Genomic DNA, 14,447 nt, shown 5'->3' with positions numbered 1-14,447 from the left:
CCGTCCAGTCACCCTCGCCGTCGGCGGATCCGTAAGGTCCGAGAGGACCCGGGGGAGGGCGGTTACTCAGGCCAGGCCACGCCGGAAGAGTGAACTCCCCGCCTTCCGCCCTTGGCTTGCGTGTGTCTGTCGTAGGCGGAAGTGGTGTCGCGGTACCGGACGTGGGGCGGGGCCTGTGCCGCCCTCCGCCCCTCCCGCCCGGCTCCCAGAGAGCTTCCTAAAGCGAGAGAACCCAGTCAGCGCGTCTTGAAATGGAGACGGTGAGGAGCCCGGGAGGGCGGCGGGGGGCGCTGTGGAGCCCGAGACCCCGTTAGGGGACCGGGAGGCCTGGGCAGGGACCGGCGCTGCACGAGAAGCCGGTGTCTGTCCTGTCCCGTGACCCTGCCCCTCTGCTGAGTGCATCTCCTAGGACTGGGCCGCGCGGTGCCTACCTTACGTCCGCGGTGCTCTCAGCCCGAGCTGGCAGTGACTCTTTGCTCTCTGTTAGGAACCCGAGCATACCTCGGCGATCTCGGGCCTTCTTTCCTCTTAGCACCTCAAACCTTTAGAGGTTTGCCAGAGAGAGCAGGGTTGTGATCCGGCTTTCCTGGGTAAGACAGGGGGCTTCCGAGGGACTCCCGCTTGCGGGTAGCACCTGGCCCCCGGTTGTCTGAGTGTGAGCCCTGCAGTCGCTGGCAGGAGGGAGATCAGGACTTTTATACTGCTTCGAGTTGTCTAGCGAAATCACATTGCCTTAATAAGACTGAAAAGTGGGCTTTCCCTGAAGGAGGGAATCTTTCCGTGTTAGAGGCCGCTGTGTCCCTGGACAAGTTTAGGTTATGCCCTGCTCTGCAATTCTAAGCAGGCGTGTTGGCATAGATCATTCTTGGCTAGCAGGCACTGATCAGTTGTGGCAGGTCCCTGTCATCCTCCCAGAGATGCTGCAGGTAGCCTGCTACATGTTTGGATCCACTGTCACTCTCAGGAGCCTTTTTCTAGCACTCTGGAACCAAATATCCTCTGTCAGGAAGAGTGACTCTTTCGTGTCTTGGTTTTCATCATCTGTTACTGGCAGATTCATCTTTCTTTGGGTCAATCCCATGCCCATAGTAATTCCTTTACCACACCCTTTCTCTGCCTGCAGAGAGGTCCTGTCTCTCAAGTTGTAAAGGAGAAAACAGACGAAAGTGGTAAAGTGATTTGCATCTGGTCACCCAGGCAAGGGAGTCAGCTCTTACAGATTAAGGGAATTTTGAACAAGAATAAAAGGTCTGGGGGGCGCCTGGGTGGCACAGTGGTTAAGCGTCTGCCTTCAGCTCAGGGCGTGATCCCGGCGTTGTGGGATCGAGCCCCACATCGGGCTCCTCTGCTGTGAGCCTGCTTCTTCCTCTCCCACTCCCCCTGCTTGTGTTCCCTCTCTCGCTGGCTGTCTCTATCTCTGTCGAATAAATAAATAAAATCTTAAAAAAAAAAAAAAAAGAATAAAAGGTCTGGGGTGCCTGGCTGGCTCAGTCAGGAGAGCATGTGACTCTTGATCTCAGAGTCATGAGTTCTAACTCCATCTTGGGCACCGAGTTTACGTAGTAGTAGTAGTAGTAGTAGTAGTAGTAGTAGTAGTAATGATAATAAAGAATAAAAGGTCTGATTCCATTAAATGCAAAATAACCTATCAGTTTTTATTTTACTTACTCATAAATGTATTATGGTTTACAAAACATTTTTATATAGCTTTTCTAATCTAGCCCTCACACTTTTTGTACTGGTTAGGTTCTTGGGATAGAAGTTGTTTTGAAAAGAAGAAGAGAAAACCCCTTGCTTTAAAAATGCTCAGCCTGCCTGGAGTGGGGGTGAGGGCAAGCCAATGACGGCTGGTACCGAAGGTAGACTGTAATAAATGCTATCATCAAGATGCAAACAAAGGACTGTGGAAGCATAGAGGAGGGAGAAATTGTGAACCTAGGAGAGGGCATTGCAGGTTGAGAGAAGAGTGTGAGCACAGGCATAGAAATCGGGATATGTAGAGATTAATTGGGGGTGAGCCAGTGGTGTGATGTTGCTGGAGCTTTGAATTTTGCTTGCAGTAGGAGAAAAGATCAGAAAAGTAGGCTAAGGTCAGGTTGGAGGTATTGCATACCACACTAAGTTTGAACTTTGTTTTGTAATGTGGGGAGCCATGGACGCTCTATGAGCAACGCAGCGAGTGTGCTTTAGGAATGTTCTTAACAGCTTCTGCAAATGGATGCAGCTACTTCAGAAAGTAATGAACTCTTAGTTGCTGGAGATAAAAGTCCCTTACAAACCTGAGATGCCTAGTGAGAGAACTTGGAGACAGCACGAAAGACAAAAAGAAGATAGATTTAGGACAGGGAGACCAATTTAGAGAATGTTGCAGAAGTGAGAGGTAAAAGCCTAAGTTAAAACTGTGAAAGTGGAAAGGAGAGAAATGGATTTGCAACATTTTTAACATATCAGCTTAGTTGATAGATGTTAAGGACAAGTTTAGGTCATTCCCTGCCCTATGATTCCAAGCAGATATATTGGCATAGCTCATTCTCGGAGGATACTACAGTTCCAGGCACCTATAGGAGAGCAGTGCAAAAAACAGAGATGGGAACCCCGGTAAGAATAATAGGATGAAAGGACAGATACTGTTTTGTACTGAAGCATCTGAGGAGTCTTCGGGACATCTGTGGCTATCCAGCAAACAATTAGAAATATGGATCAGGGGGCGCCTGGGTGGCACAGTCGGTTAAGCATCGGACTCTTGATCACGGCTCAAGTCGTGATCTCAGGATCATAAGATTGAGCCCCACGTCCAGCTCTGTGCTTGGCGCCAAGTCTGCTTGAGTTTTTCTCTCCCTCTGCCCCTCCCCCCAGCGTGTGCTCGCGCTCTCTCTCTAAAATAAACAAATCTTAAAAAAAAATGTGGATCAAGAGTTCAGAAGAAACTGTGAGTCCATGTGTCAGATCTAGCCTGTCTCTCTGTAATAATCTTTTGTACTCATGTATTACAGTCATGCTTTCTCAGGTTTCCTATGTTATTAAAAGCAGAGAGAAGTGGACATAATTCTCCTCCCGTGTGGAGAAACAGGCAGAAAGGTAATGTCATATTCAGTAATGCCGGACTCTGTCGTGTAGGTGTCTGTATCTCTCGCTGTACTTAATCTTAGGTCTCTCTGTTCACAGGAGTGTGCATCATTATCATTATCAGTTTGAGAGTTAAAAAACAAAACAGTTGAGGTTTATGTGCAGGACACTAGACGGTATGGTTGATACAAAGAAATATAAAATAGTTCTAGGCTTGAAGGAATTTAAAACCTGTTTGGATAGATAATGAACAAAAAACCTGTAGCACAGTGCAGTACATAAGTATTACGGATGGGTATAATAAACAGCTACACGAGTAGCTGTTTCTGTGTCTTTGTATATAGATCTGTGTGAGACTGTGTTATCCCACGTGGGTATCTTTATCACTGAACAGCCCTCTCTCCCACTTATAAGTGATGAGGCTGTTGTTCCGATAGCCTTGCCAAAATGCCAGGCCAAGCTGATAGTCTTATGCAGCCCAGAGAGAAGAGAGGGAGATCATTCCCCTTCCCTCCTGCCCCCGCCCTGGCCCGTGAAGGGAGGGAAATTTAGAGCTGTGCTGCCAACTTGCTCCCGTTCACCACCAACCTACCAGGTTCAAGCCAAGGCCTTTAATTTTGTGTTACTGCAGTAGCTATGGAGGTGAAGTACGCCTTTAAGTTAGTTTTGGTATGTTACCCAGAACAAATGGAGCCAAAACTGTTGATTCCAGTGGATTAAAATTATCGTGACCCCTCCTGGGTTCCTAGATAACAAGGAAATTTCCAAATGTTCCCACATGAGGGAGCCCAGAGATGGTTCGGAAGGTTTCTCTGTATTCAAAGCACTCTAATGTCAGACTGTCATGGTCAAAGAAACCTGGAAAACCAGCATCCTCTGGGCTGTAGGAGCCTTTGACTCACAAGGGTGCTAAGAGAGATCAGGTTCCCAGTTTCAAAACATTTATTGTCCTCATCCACCCCTTAGTCATTCAAGCTTTAACTGTGTGTAATAGTCCGCTGCTGGGATCATCCCCAGATGTGGTCCTGTCTCTCTCTTTTTTTGAGAGAGACCGTGCACGCGTGCAGAAAGGGCGGGGGTTGAGGGAGAAAGAGAATCTTAAGCAGGTTCTATGCCCAACATAGAGCCCGATGTGGGGCTCGATTTCATGACCCTGAGATCATGACCTGAGCTGAAATCAAGAGTTGGACGGTTAACCCACTGAGCCACCCAGGCGCCCCTGATGTGGTCCTCTCTTAATAGTAAAAGGGTATGTCTATGATTCTAGTGTCTACAGCTAAGCTTAGTATTGGGGGGAAAGCAGTATTGTCTCTCTGGTTTCCATGTTTTTATAAAGTAGATCTGTGAGAACCTTGTGGATTCTCAGATTTTCTAGTCTCAGCTTTTAAGATCTAATGTTTCATTAGGCAGTGTGTTATATACAGGCATAGGCTTTGGAACCACACAGATATGTGTTCAAACTCCTGCTCTACCCTTACCAGCCATGTGACCTTGGGCAGGCTGTTTAATATTTCTTGAACATCAGTTTTCTAATCTGTGAAAATGAGGCTAATAATAGTATTTACCTCTGGGTTGTTATGATTAAATGAGATCATATTTTAAGAGGGCCTTTTGGTGCTTTAAATGATGTCATTAGTTCACCAGCCCTTCTCTTCATGCTCGGCTAAAATGGATGGAGCCTAGGATAGGCTGAATCTTTGTTCCTCTTGTCTCTCCAGGTCACTTCTTCAGATAGCTCCCCAGCTCTGGAAAATGAGCATCCTCAGGGTAAGTTTACTGAAGAAAGGAAACCCACCACGAAAGCAGTAGCCCAGTCCTAACTTGTCCTTAGGGATGCTTTTGAATCTCTCTCAGGATGCCCCCTGGGAAAAATCAAAACTGGGCCAGATAATGTGCCAAACCATACAAATCAGGATTAGTAATTTGGCAGGATCACCCAGGAATAAATCTTGGGCAGGGTGGGAATGATTAATATTTTCAATTATCACACCACTTAAGGGAAATTTTTGAGGGAAAACTTCCCTAGGCAACTCTGGGCTGGCTAACCATGTTTGAGTGGTGCCTGGTATTTTCTGATTAGCCCAGAAACAGTGCCACTAGGATTCTATCATCCAGTAGCTCCCTAAAGCCACTGAGTGTACACAAGAAATTATAGAAAGGCCTTGAAAGCCCTTAAAACTAATCTAGAAATACAGGCACTAAACCCTAAAATCCAGGGCAGAGGAGAAGGCAGTTCTAGCACCTGCCCAAATAACTGGTTAGAATGGAATGGTCCAACCCTAGACTATCTAGAAAGAAGCAGAACTTATAGGCACCTGCCTTAAAGGATTTTATCCAGTAACACTCCTAGATCTTCCCAGGACATGATTATGGCATTAGGAGTACATGCTTTCTCAAAGGAATTGAAATACGGGCTGAGATCTTAGGACATATTATTAAGGGTCTATGAGTTCTCCACAAGAATTTTTAAATGTTTGTTTTCGTTTTGTTGGTATCCTAAAAAGTTAATGTAGTCATATTTGAATTATCTGGGTGATATCTTCATAACTGAGTACTGCCACATGATATCAGTGCCTATTTTATGTTTCTGAGTATATTTGCAGTAGCACCAAGGCAAGGGTCAAAAACTCAAATTGTGAACCAAGCCGGTCTGTAGGCTGCATATGACTATGACAACCTATAGATCTCATCACATCTAAAAGGAGGCAGCAACTGTCCCGGTCTTGTCAATTGTCACTGTTCAGAAATTCAAGCCTAGATTGGTCAGATCTGATTTTGAAAAAAATCGAGAATTTGGATTTTTATGTCAATCTTCAAATTTTTACAATTGGGGAACTGATTTAAATTATTTTCAAAATACTGAGAAAGCCAAATCAAATATGTTTATAATTCTGTAGTCTAAAATGGTGGTATTTAACTATCAGTGTAGCATGTCTTAAACTGGCATTAAAAGGCATGTTCTTGGGAACTCCTTAGCCGAGCCACCTCGGGCAAGGCAGGGGAGTTCCCAGACGGGGGACACTTGGGACACTGGAGTCCCACAGAGGCCAACAGCCTGGGGCCACAAGAGGTTTCCTTTGAAAAACAATAACGGGCTTCAGTTAAAGATGGTTGATTGAATACATGCATCTACTTTTGTTCCTTCACAAAAACCTACTAAAACCACCACAAAAGAATTTTTCAAAAGGTACAAACCCACCAGAATAGGGAGAATAAGAGAGGAGACAATAGTAATTGGAAGCTGGAAAGCAGATGCAAGAGTGCTAAATCATTTAGCAGACCTGAGAAAACTGAATTACAAACTAGCAGTGGGGAAAGCCAAGAGAAGCATTGAAAATATAAGAAGCAGTTAGATTCAGAGACTCCCTACTCCACTGAGTGCAGCTACGAAACTCTTCCTCCCAACTTCGGCGAAGACTGGAGGTCCAGAGAGGGGCTCAGGCCCAGCAGAGGGCTGAAGTCATACACTAAACACGGGAGCATGAAGTGAACTGCACTGGATGCCAAGATCCCCATCCTTTCCCCAATCTCATTTCCAGAATGCTGACACAAAAGACTTCACCCTTCAAGCACAAAATTGAATAAATAATCTTCTCCAGAATCCCCTTGAAAGGAAAACCCTAAAAATATAAGTATTTAATGTTCCCAATCTAAACGGCTCACAGTCAACAAGAGTTACACGTACACTTGAGCTGCCAATCAGCATTAAAGACTGCACTGTGGGGCGCCTGGGTGGCTCAGTGGGTTAAGCATCTACCTCCGGCTCAAGTCATGATCTCAGGGTCCTAGGATCCAGCCGTTGGACTTCCTGCTCAGTGGGGAGCCCATTTCTCCCTCTCCCTCTGCCCCACTCCTTTCCCCCTCACTGCTTGTGCTCTCTGCTCTCTGTCTCTCATGCTCTGTCTCTCAAATAAATAAATACAGTCTTTAAAAAAAAAAAAAAAAAAGACTGCACTCTTGGAATATGGTTTGAATGCTCCTTTAAATCAAGAATAACCAGACATCTAAAGAAAGCCTCTAAACTAAAAAGAAAAGTGATCCAAACTGCCCTGCCAAAGAAACAAATAAGGAAAAAAAGTAATAGAAGGAAGAAGTCAATGCATAGAGAAGAAAACTTTAAAAATTAACATTAATATGTACTCAGATAACCTATTTCCACCATGCAACAAGTAGAGGATGTCATGGTTTTTTTTAAGGAATTTTCAGAAAACAAAGAGGAGCCCTTGGACATTAAAAATGTAATAGCAAAAATTTTAAATGAAGTAGGAGGTTTGGAAAATTAAATTGTGGAAGACTCCCAAAAAGTAGAATTAAAAATCAAACAAGTGTGGCGCCTGGATGGCTCAGTCAGTTAAGCGTCCGACTCTTAATTTTGGCTCAGGTCATGATCTCAGGGCTGTAAGATCGAGCCCCACGTTGGGCTCTGTGCTGGGCCTGGAGCCTGCTTAAGATTCTCTCTCTCCCTCTACCCGCCCCCACCGCGTCCCCTCAAAAAAAAAAAAAAAAAGTGGGGTGCTTGATTGACTCAGTTGGTGGAGTATATGACTCTTGATCTTAGGGGCTCTGATTTCAAGCCCCATGTTGGGTGCAGAGATTACTAAAAAATAAAATCTTTTTTAAAAGCCCCCAAAATCAAAGAAGTAAAAAAAAGAAAAAGAAGCGTAAACTAGGAGAGAGAAGATGTTTTTGTTGTTATTGTTGTTAAAATAACTCACCAAACAAAACAAACACAAACTTAAAGGGTCGGTCTAGGAAGTCTGATATCTAAATTATAGGAGTTACAGAAAGAGAAAAAGGACAGCACAGAGGGAAGGAAATGATCAAGGAAATAATTCAAGAACATTTCCTGAACTGAAGGACATTAGTTTTCATATTGAAAAGACTCATTGAGTATTCAGCACAGTGGATGAAATTAACCCACCCAAAGCACAATCATCATGAGATTTCAAAACACCGGAAACAAAGAGAAGATCCTGAATTTCCAGAGAGGAAACAAACAAACAAACAAACAAACAAACAAACAAGTTACATAAAAAGAATCAGAATTGCCTTGGACTCTCAACACACCAGAAACTAGAAGGCAATGGGGCAGTGCCTTCAACATTCTTCAGGAAAATAAATTCAAACCCAGAATTCTATATCCAGTCAAATTATACTTGAAAGATATCTGCAGGCTGCAAGGTCTCAAAAAATTTACCTCCCATGCATCCTTTCTCAGGAAGCTACAGGAAGATGTATACCACCTAAGCAAGAAAGTAAACCAAAACCAAAAACAACAACAACAAAAACGAAAACATGGAGTACTGGACACAGGAGTGCCAGTACAGGAGAGACATGAAACGGGGCCCCTGGATGGTGATGAAGGAAGGTCTCAGGAGGACAGCTGTGCACACCAGCAAACCAGCCCAGATTTGAGCAGGTCAGAAGACTCCCGAGAGACTTCTTTGGGTGGTTGAAATTGATAGAGTATCTAGTACCTCTGAATTTTTTGAAAGGAGATTCAAACAACTGGTGAAGAGTTTGGGGTTGAATTAGTTATAAATACTTGAATTAGTTATGAATACTTGAATTAGTTATAAAAACAAAAAGACAAGACAGTTATTAACTCCAGGGAAAACAAAGTTGTCAAAGAAGAAAAAAAAAGTCAGGAGTTTACCATTGGGCTTATCTCTGAATAATGAATAGTTAGTCAAAATTATTTAAATACTAATGTAACCAACATTATAGTTTAACTTCTGGAAGAATGGGGAGATGGGAAGTGCATGTTTGTGTTGGGGTCCTGGTAAAAGGAGAACTAAAATTTCACGTATTCTTTGGATGATAATAGATAATGCCCCAAAATGGGAAAAAAAAAAAAAAAAGAAAAAACACACAGCAATATAAGGTTGTTATTTATAGACCTAGAAATAAGTGCCAAAATAATCAGCTTAAAAGAGGTCTCCTCTCTGGGGAGGGGTAGGACAGGGCAGTAGGTGCCAGGGACTGCAGTTTTTCTTGACAAAATCTGTAGAACTGTTTGGCTTTTTAAACACTGTACCTGTGTAATGGGTAAAAAATCAAACATTAAAAACAACTGGCATAGGATTTAAAATCATGAACGTTGGAATCAGGTCTGTGTTTAAGTCTTTCTTGCCACTTACTAACGGTGTAACCTTGAGCGGTTTATTTATCTGCTTCCCACCTGTTTTCTCATCTGAAAAATGAGGACAGTATTTCCTTTACAGATTTGCTATAAGGATTAAATGATGTGATATTTTTAAAGTACACATAGCAGAGTACATAGCACATGCAGGTTATTTTCTGGGTTGCTTCTCCAGTTTTGAGCAAGCAATTAAAATCAGAGGAATAGACAGGTAAACACAGCCAGGGTCTCCCATTTGTCTAGAGTAGGTGGGATGACTTCTGATTCACAGGATCACCCCAAGATGGACTCTCGGGGTGTTTGGGGCCAGGTTAATGAAGCACTGGGCTCCAACTGAGTGTTGATCTGAAATGGCCCAACTTGGACCATGACTTTCTCATCTGTAGATCTTAGAAGAATTTTAAGAAGCTTACTTGAATTTTAAGAAGCTTCATTACATCTTAATTGAGAAGAGAGAACAAGTGAAAATGTGCTTAAATATATGAAAGGGGAAATTTGAGTTAAAGATGAGAAAAAAACTTACAGACTAGAAGAGGTTAACCAAAGATATTAATAGATTTTCTGTTAGTAACTGTCTTTTGCCTGAGGAGCCAGTAGAGTCCTACCTGGATATGGGGGTTGGATGAAATAGTTTCTAAGGGGTTTATCTAGTTTTTCTGGGAATAATAGGAACCAAACAGATAGAAAAGGGGCCTTATAAAAAATCAGGCTCTAAATATTTGAAAAACTACACTTTTATTTTCTGCCTCTTTTGATTGTGAGTTGTTGCATGGAAGGAAGCTTCTAACTGTCCCGCCCTATGCAGAGACCCCAGAATCCAACAATAGTGTGTATACTTCCTTCATGAAGTCTCATCGCTGCTATGACCTGATTCCCACAAGCTCCAAATTGGTTGTATTTGATACTTCCCTGCAGGTGGGTGAAATCCTCTTCTCCCATCCCCCTCCCTAGGAGCCTCTGGTTCAAAAACTCTCATCCTATCTCATCCCAAGGGTAATATCCTTGTCCTTATATGGGTTTAGTCTCATGTTTTCCCCAACATACCCAACCCCTGTTCTTTTAAAGTCTTACACCCTGTGAATTTTCCTTTGTGATGATTACTCTTTTGGCTACAGGTGAAGAAGGCTTTCTTTGCTTTGGTGACTAATGGTGTACGGGCTGCCCCTTTGTGGGATAGTAAGAAGCAAAGTTTTGTAGGTAGGCAAAAGTTTCTGGAACACAGTATTACTGGCATTTTGTGCTGGGCAGGGAGGGAAGCTTTGAGCAGTGCTGAGGGTTCTTGGCTTGGCTTCTAGGCATGCTGACCATCACCGATTTCATCAATATCCTGCATCGCTACTATAAATCAGCGTTGGTAAGACACCAAAGCCCAATGACCAAACCACTGGGCCTGCCCAAAGTCCCTCATTACTAGTTCCTTTCTTCCAAGCAAACTATGAGGGGTTAATGAAGCAGAGAGATCAGATCTCAAGTTCTGTACTTCTGCTTCCAGGTACAGATCTATGAGCTGGAAGAACACAAGATAGAAACTTGGAGAGGTATGTAGAGAACTGGGGGTTGTAAAAGGAAAAAGGGATGGAGAGTTTCCTGGGAAATGGTTTTCCATACTGGTATTTTGTGAACCTCCCTTTTCCCTTCAGAGGTGTACCTACAGGACTCCTTCAAACCACTTGTCTGCATTTCTCCTAATGCCAGGTGAGTTCCAGCTACCCATTTGTCCAGAAGGGGAAGAGCCCCCACCAGCGTAGCTACAGCCCTAGACACCCAAAGATCCGCGGGCAGAAGAGAAACAAGACTCGCCTCCCAGACACACACACACATTCACACATTCACACACTCTTTAGGTCTGGTTTGAACACTGCTCCCCTCTCCCAATCACCAGTTTTCCCTGTTTTAAACATACTCTTAGGAGCTATTTACTCACCTCAAGCTCAGCACTGGGGGACTTATCATTATCCCCCACCTTCCCACAGCTTGTTTGATGCTGTCTCTTCATTAATTCGAAACAAGATCCACAGGCTGCCGGTTATTGACCCGGAATCAGGCAACACCTTGTACATCCTCACCCACAAGCGCATCCTCAAGTTCCTCAAATTGTTTGTAAGTGTCCTCAGCCTGGTTTTTACTTCCCTTTTTCTTTCTTTCTTTCTTTTTTTTAAGAGAGACAGAGAATAGGGGCGTGGGGGGCAGATGAAGAAGGAGAGAGAGACTCTTAAGCAGGCTCCACACCCAGCACAGAGCCTGACATGGGGCTCGATCTCCTGACCCTGAGATCATGACCTGAGCTGAAATCAAGAGTTAGACGCTTAATCGACTGAGCCACCGGGTGCCCCTGGTTTTTACTTCTTATATACAGGGTTGGAGGGGTATCCAAGGGTGGTGTGGGGGGGTCTTGCAGATGAAGCTGATGGTTCTCTCCTCAGATCACTGAGTTCCCCAAGCCAGAGTTCATGTCTAAGTCTCTGGAAGAGCTACAGATCGGCACCTACGCCAACATTGCTATGGTCCGCACCACCACCCCTGTCTATGTGGCTCTGGGCATCTTTGTACAACACCGAGTCTCAGCACTGCCAGTAGTAGATGAGAAAGGTGAGAGATTGTGCAGAAGGAGAGGGAAGGCTCCAGGGAAGCCAGGGTGGTTCTGGGAAAATCTGCTGTCTCTCAGCTCAGCCCGGAGGGTGATGCTATAGGCATGGGGAGACTCGGATGCCAGGTCCTCCTTGCTGAGCTGCCTCTGTCCCCCTAGGGCGTGTGGTGGACATCTACTCCAAGTTTGATGTTATCGTGAGTGATTGCGGAGGGGCTGGGAGGTAGGGAAAGGGGCGGGGTGTTGAATGTGGAGAGGGAGAAGAAGAGAGTCTCTTCTGGGACCTAAGGGTTTTAGGAGCTTCTAAGCTTTCAAATCCTATTTGAAAAGGAATGAGTTGGGTGTGGCTTGTGGGCATGGCTAACAATTGCCCTAAATCCCTCTGGTGCAGTTGGGTGGGCTCAGGGTTTGGGGGCTGGCTCCCTTGCTTCCCTGCAAGCACCTTCCTCTCTCTCCCCAGAATCTGGCAGCAGAAAAGACCTACAACAATCTAGATGTGTCTGTGACCAAAGCCCTGCAACATCGATCCCATTACTTTGAGGGTGTCCTCAAGTGCTACCTGCATGAGACTCTGGAGACCATCATCAACAGGCTGGTGGAAGCAGAGGTAGGGGAGGCCAGTGCCTAAGAAGGAGCTGGGGGGAGCGGCTTTGAGTGTGGGGTTTGGCAAGGTGGGTAGGCGTGGAAGAGCTCATCCTGACTGAGGCCGTCACTAAACATTCCTTTTCTCCCCTGTTGCTCCCTGCAGGTTCACCGACTTGTAGTGGTGGATGAGAATGATGTGGTCAAAGGCATTGTATCACTGTCTGACATCCTGCAGGCCCTGGTGCTCACAGGAGGAGAGAAGCTCTGAGCTGGGGAAGGGGTCAGGCAGCACTAGGGGATATGCCCCACTCACTGCCTGCCCAGAGTTCTAGGAACCACAGACGAAACCTTGAGAAAATTGTGACTCTGTTCCCTGCTCTGGAGCCGGGGAGGGTGCGGCGGGGAGGAAGGAGAATGGATTTTTAGCTGTCCTTATCCTCACACATACAGCCTAGCCCCTGCCCTCTTAGCTGTAGCCCCCTTTCTGGGTGAATGATGGGCTGTGTGCCCCTCAGGCCAATTCTGATCTCTAAGAGATCCCCAGACCTCACCCAGCCTTTGCCTCTCTCTCTGCCCCTGACCCCACCCTAAGATAATAGCACAACAGCACTCTTCCTAAAGGTATTTTTATTCGTCCTGTTTCATTCTGTATGGAGGAGGCTGAGTCCACTTAGTGACATTTCTTCCCATAATGGGAGTGGGGAGGAGGGCCTTTGGGTTCCTGTGCTGTGTGCATATGAAGGGAGATGGCGGTGAGGTGGAGGAGGAGGGCAGAGTGATTAGCCGAGGTTATTGCTTTTCATGGCAAACCTAATTAAAATAAGAGGAACCTCTTCGCGGTGTTGCAGTGTTTGATTCCTGTAGCTGATAGACACTGCTCCCACCGTCCTACTTCATACGGCTTCTTCAACTCATTACTAACAACAACAGGAATAACGGCACGTACACATACATACACATATGTGCAAAACTGTGTCAGGCACCGTTCTTGGTGCCTTACGTCTATTTATTCATTTAAGCCTCAGAACAATAGTAGGTATGATTCCAGCTTTACAGATTAAAAAAAAAAAAAACTGAGGCAGAGAGGCTAAGTAACCAGCCCGATGCCACATAGCTAGTAAAATGTAGAGCTGGGATTTGTGCCCGAACAGTCTGGCCCCAGAGCTCCCGCTCTTCACCACTACACTAGACTTACTGCCTTTCCAACTCTCCATTCACAACTGTTTCTCACCCCATTCCCCTCAGTTCTCCTTATTCCCTCACTTTCCCCTCTGCCTGAACCATAGCTGGGAACCCCAGGAAAATCTCCTAACAGCGTTAGGGCTCCACGAGATAGGGAGACTGAGGGTCTCCTTTAGGCAGAGAGACATGCCACCATCATCAACTTTTCTTAATGAGGGAAGTTTGGACCCTGTGTTTGAATTTTGCTGAGCTGGCACTGTCTTTGAACCTACAAAATACCTTGCCATTCTTCCAAGGTGAGAAAGAGCTTGGGGGAGGGGGAGCAGACTCTACCTCTGCTGAAACCACGTGAACCAAAACAGTCAACACCAAATACCATAAGGACTGCTAGGCTGTTGGGCCTGAGCCCAATTTTGGGTACCATCTCACCACCGACTTGAAGGTTTGATACCATTTCCTGTCCAAGACCAGAAGCAATCTCAGAGTACCTCCTAGCCCCTACCTAGCCCCCACCTACCTAAGAACTCTGATGAACCCTGCCATACCAAACCAGTTCCTCCAAAGCAGGCTTCCTCATGGCTCATGGGGGAAAAGTGTGAAGGCGGCTGTCAGGGCTGCCATCCTGGCTTTGGAGAAAGTCCCCGCTTCTGCATTCACCTCTTCACAGCTCACAGCACATTCCCAGACTTGGGGGAGGGAGGCTTCCAAGTTATTAGAAATGGAGTATATTTATGCGTGTGGGGGTGAGTGCATGGTGGAAAGGACAGATGTCTTCTTATGTCACATTCCATCATGGAGGGTTTGTCTGGGGAGGAGCCAAGGGCTTTAAAAAGCCCTAGGACTCTGGTGGGACCTGAGTAGAAGGAAGCACCTTCGAGCAAAGAA

The 14,447-nt window shown here is 45.3% G+C and overlaps 1 protein-coding gene across 6 annotated transcripts; it reads left to right on the top strand.

Annotated features, from left to right (window-relative positions):
• The first annotated feature begins 11 nt into the window (after positions 1–11).
• PRKAG1 (protein kinase AMP-activated non-catalytic subunit gamma 1) lies at positions 12–13,213 on the top strand. Of its 6 annotated transcripts, none has more exons than XM_057319052.1 (13): positions 118–260; positions 3,031–3,078; positions 4,785–4,833; positions 10,014–10,123; positions 10,324–10,405; positions 10,504–10,562; positions 10,701–10,746; positions 10,849–10,903; positions 11,182–11,308; positions 11,632–11,797; positions 11,955–11,992; positions 12,256–12,402; positions 12,544–13,213. In XM_057319052.1, exons 1-13 carry the CDS (start codon positions 252–254, stop codon positions 12,646–12,648), a joined length of 1,041 nt encoding a protein of 346 aa, XP_057175035.1. In that variant the 5' UTR covers positions 118–251; the 3' UTR covers positions 12,649–13,213. The 6 variants fall into 6 exon arrangements, with proteins under 6 accessions (XP_026357753.1, XP_057175035.1, XP_044241430.1 ...); XM_057319053.1 differs by lacking the exon at positions 3,031–3,078 and adding an exon at positions 8,285–8,485 and having other exon boundaries at positions 125–260; XM_026501968.4 differs by lacking the exon at positions 3,031–3,078 and having other exon boundaries at positions 12–260.
• The last annotated feature ends 1,234 nt before the right edge of the window (positions 13,214–14,447 follow it).

This window comes from Ursus arctos, unplaced genomic scaffold (genome assembly GCF_023065955.2).
Source record: "Ursus arctos isolate Adak ecotype North America unplaced genomic scaffold, UrsArc2.0 scaffold_26, whole genome shotgun sequence".
NCBI classification, from domain to species: domain Eukaryota; kingdom Metazoa; phylum Chordata; class Mammalia; order Carnivora; family Ursidae; genus Ursus; species Ursus arctos.
Note: the sequence above shows the minus strand (reverse complement) of the source record. Positions and strands in the feature narration are given on the sequence as shown.

Coding starts and splice junctions, on each gene's coding strand:
- PRKAG1 (XM_057319052.1), top strand. Junction 10,124..10,323: donor TATTTGATACTTCCCTGCAG/GTGGGTGAAATC, acceptor TTTTGGCTACAG/GTGAAGAAGGCTTTCTTTGC. Junction 11,309..11,631: donor TCAAGTTCCTCAAATTGTTT/GTAAGTGTCCTC, acceptor TTCTCTCCTCAG/ATCACTGAGTTCCCCAAGCC.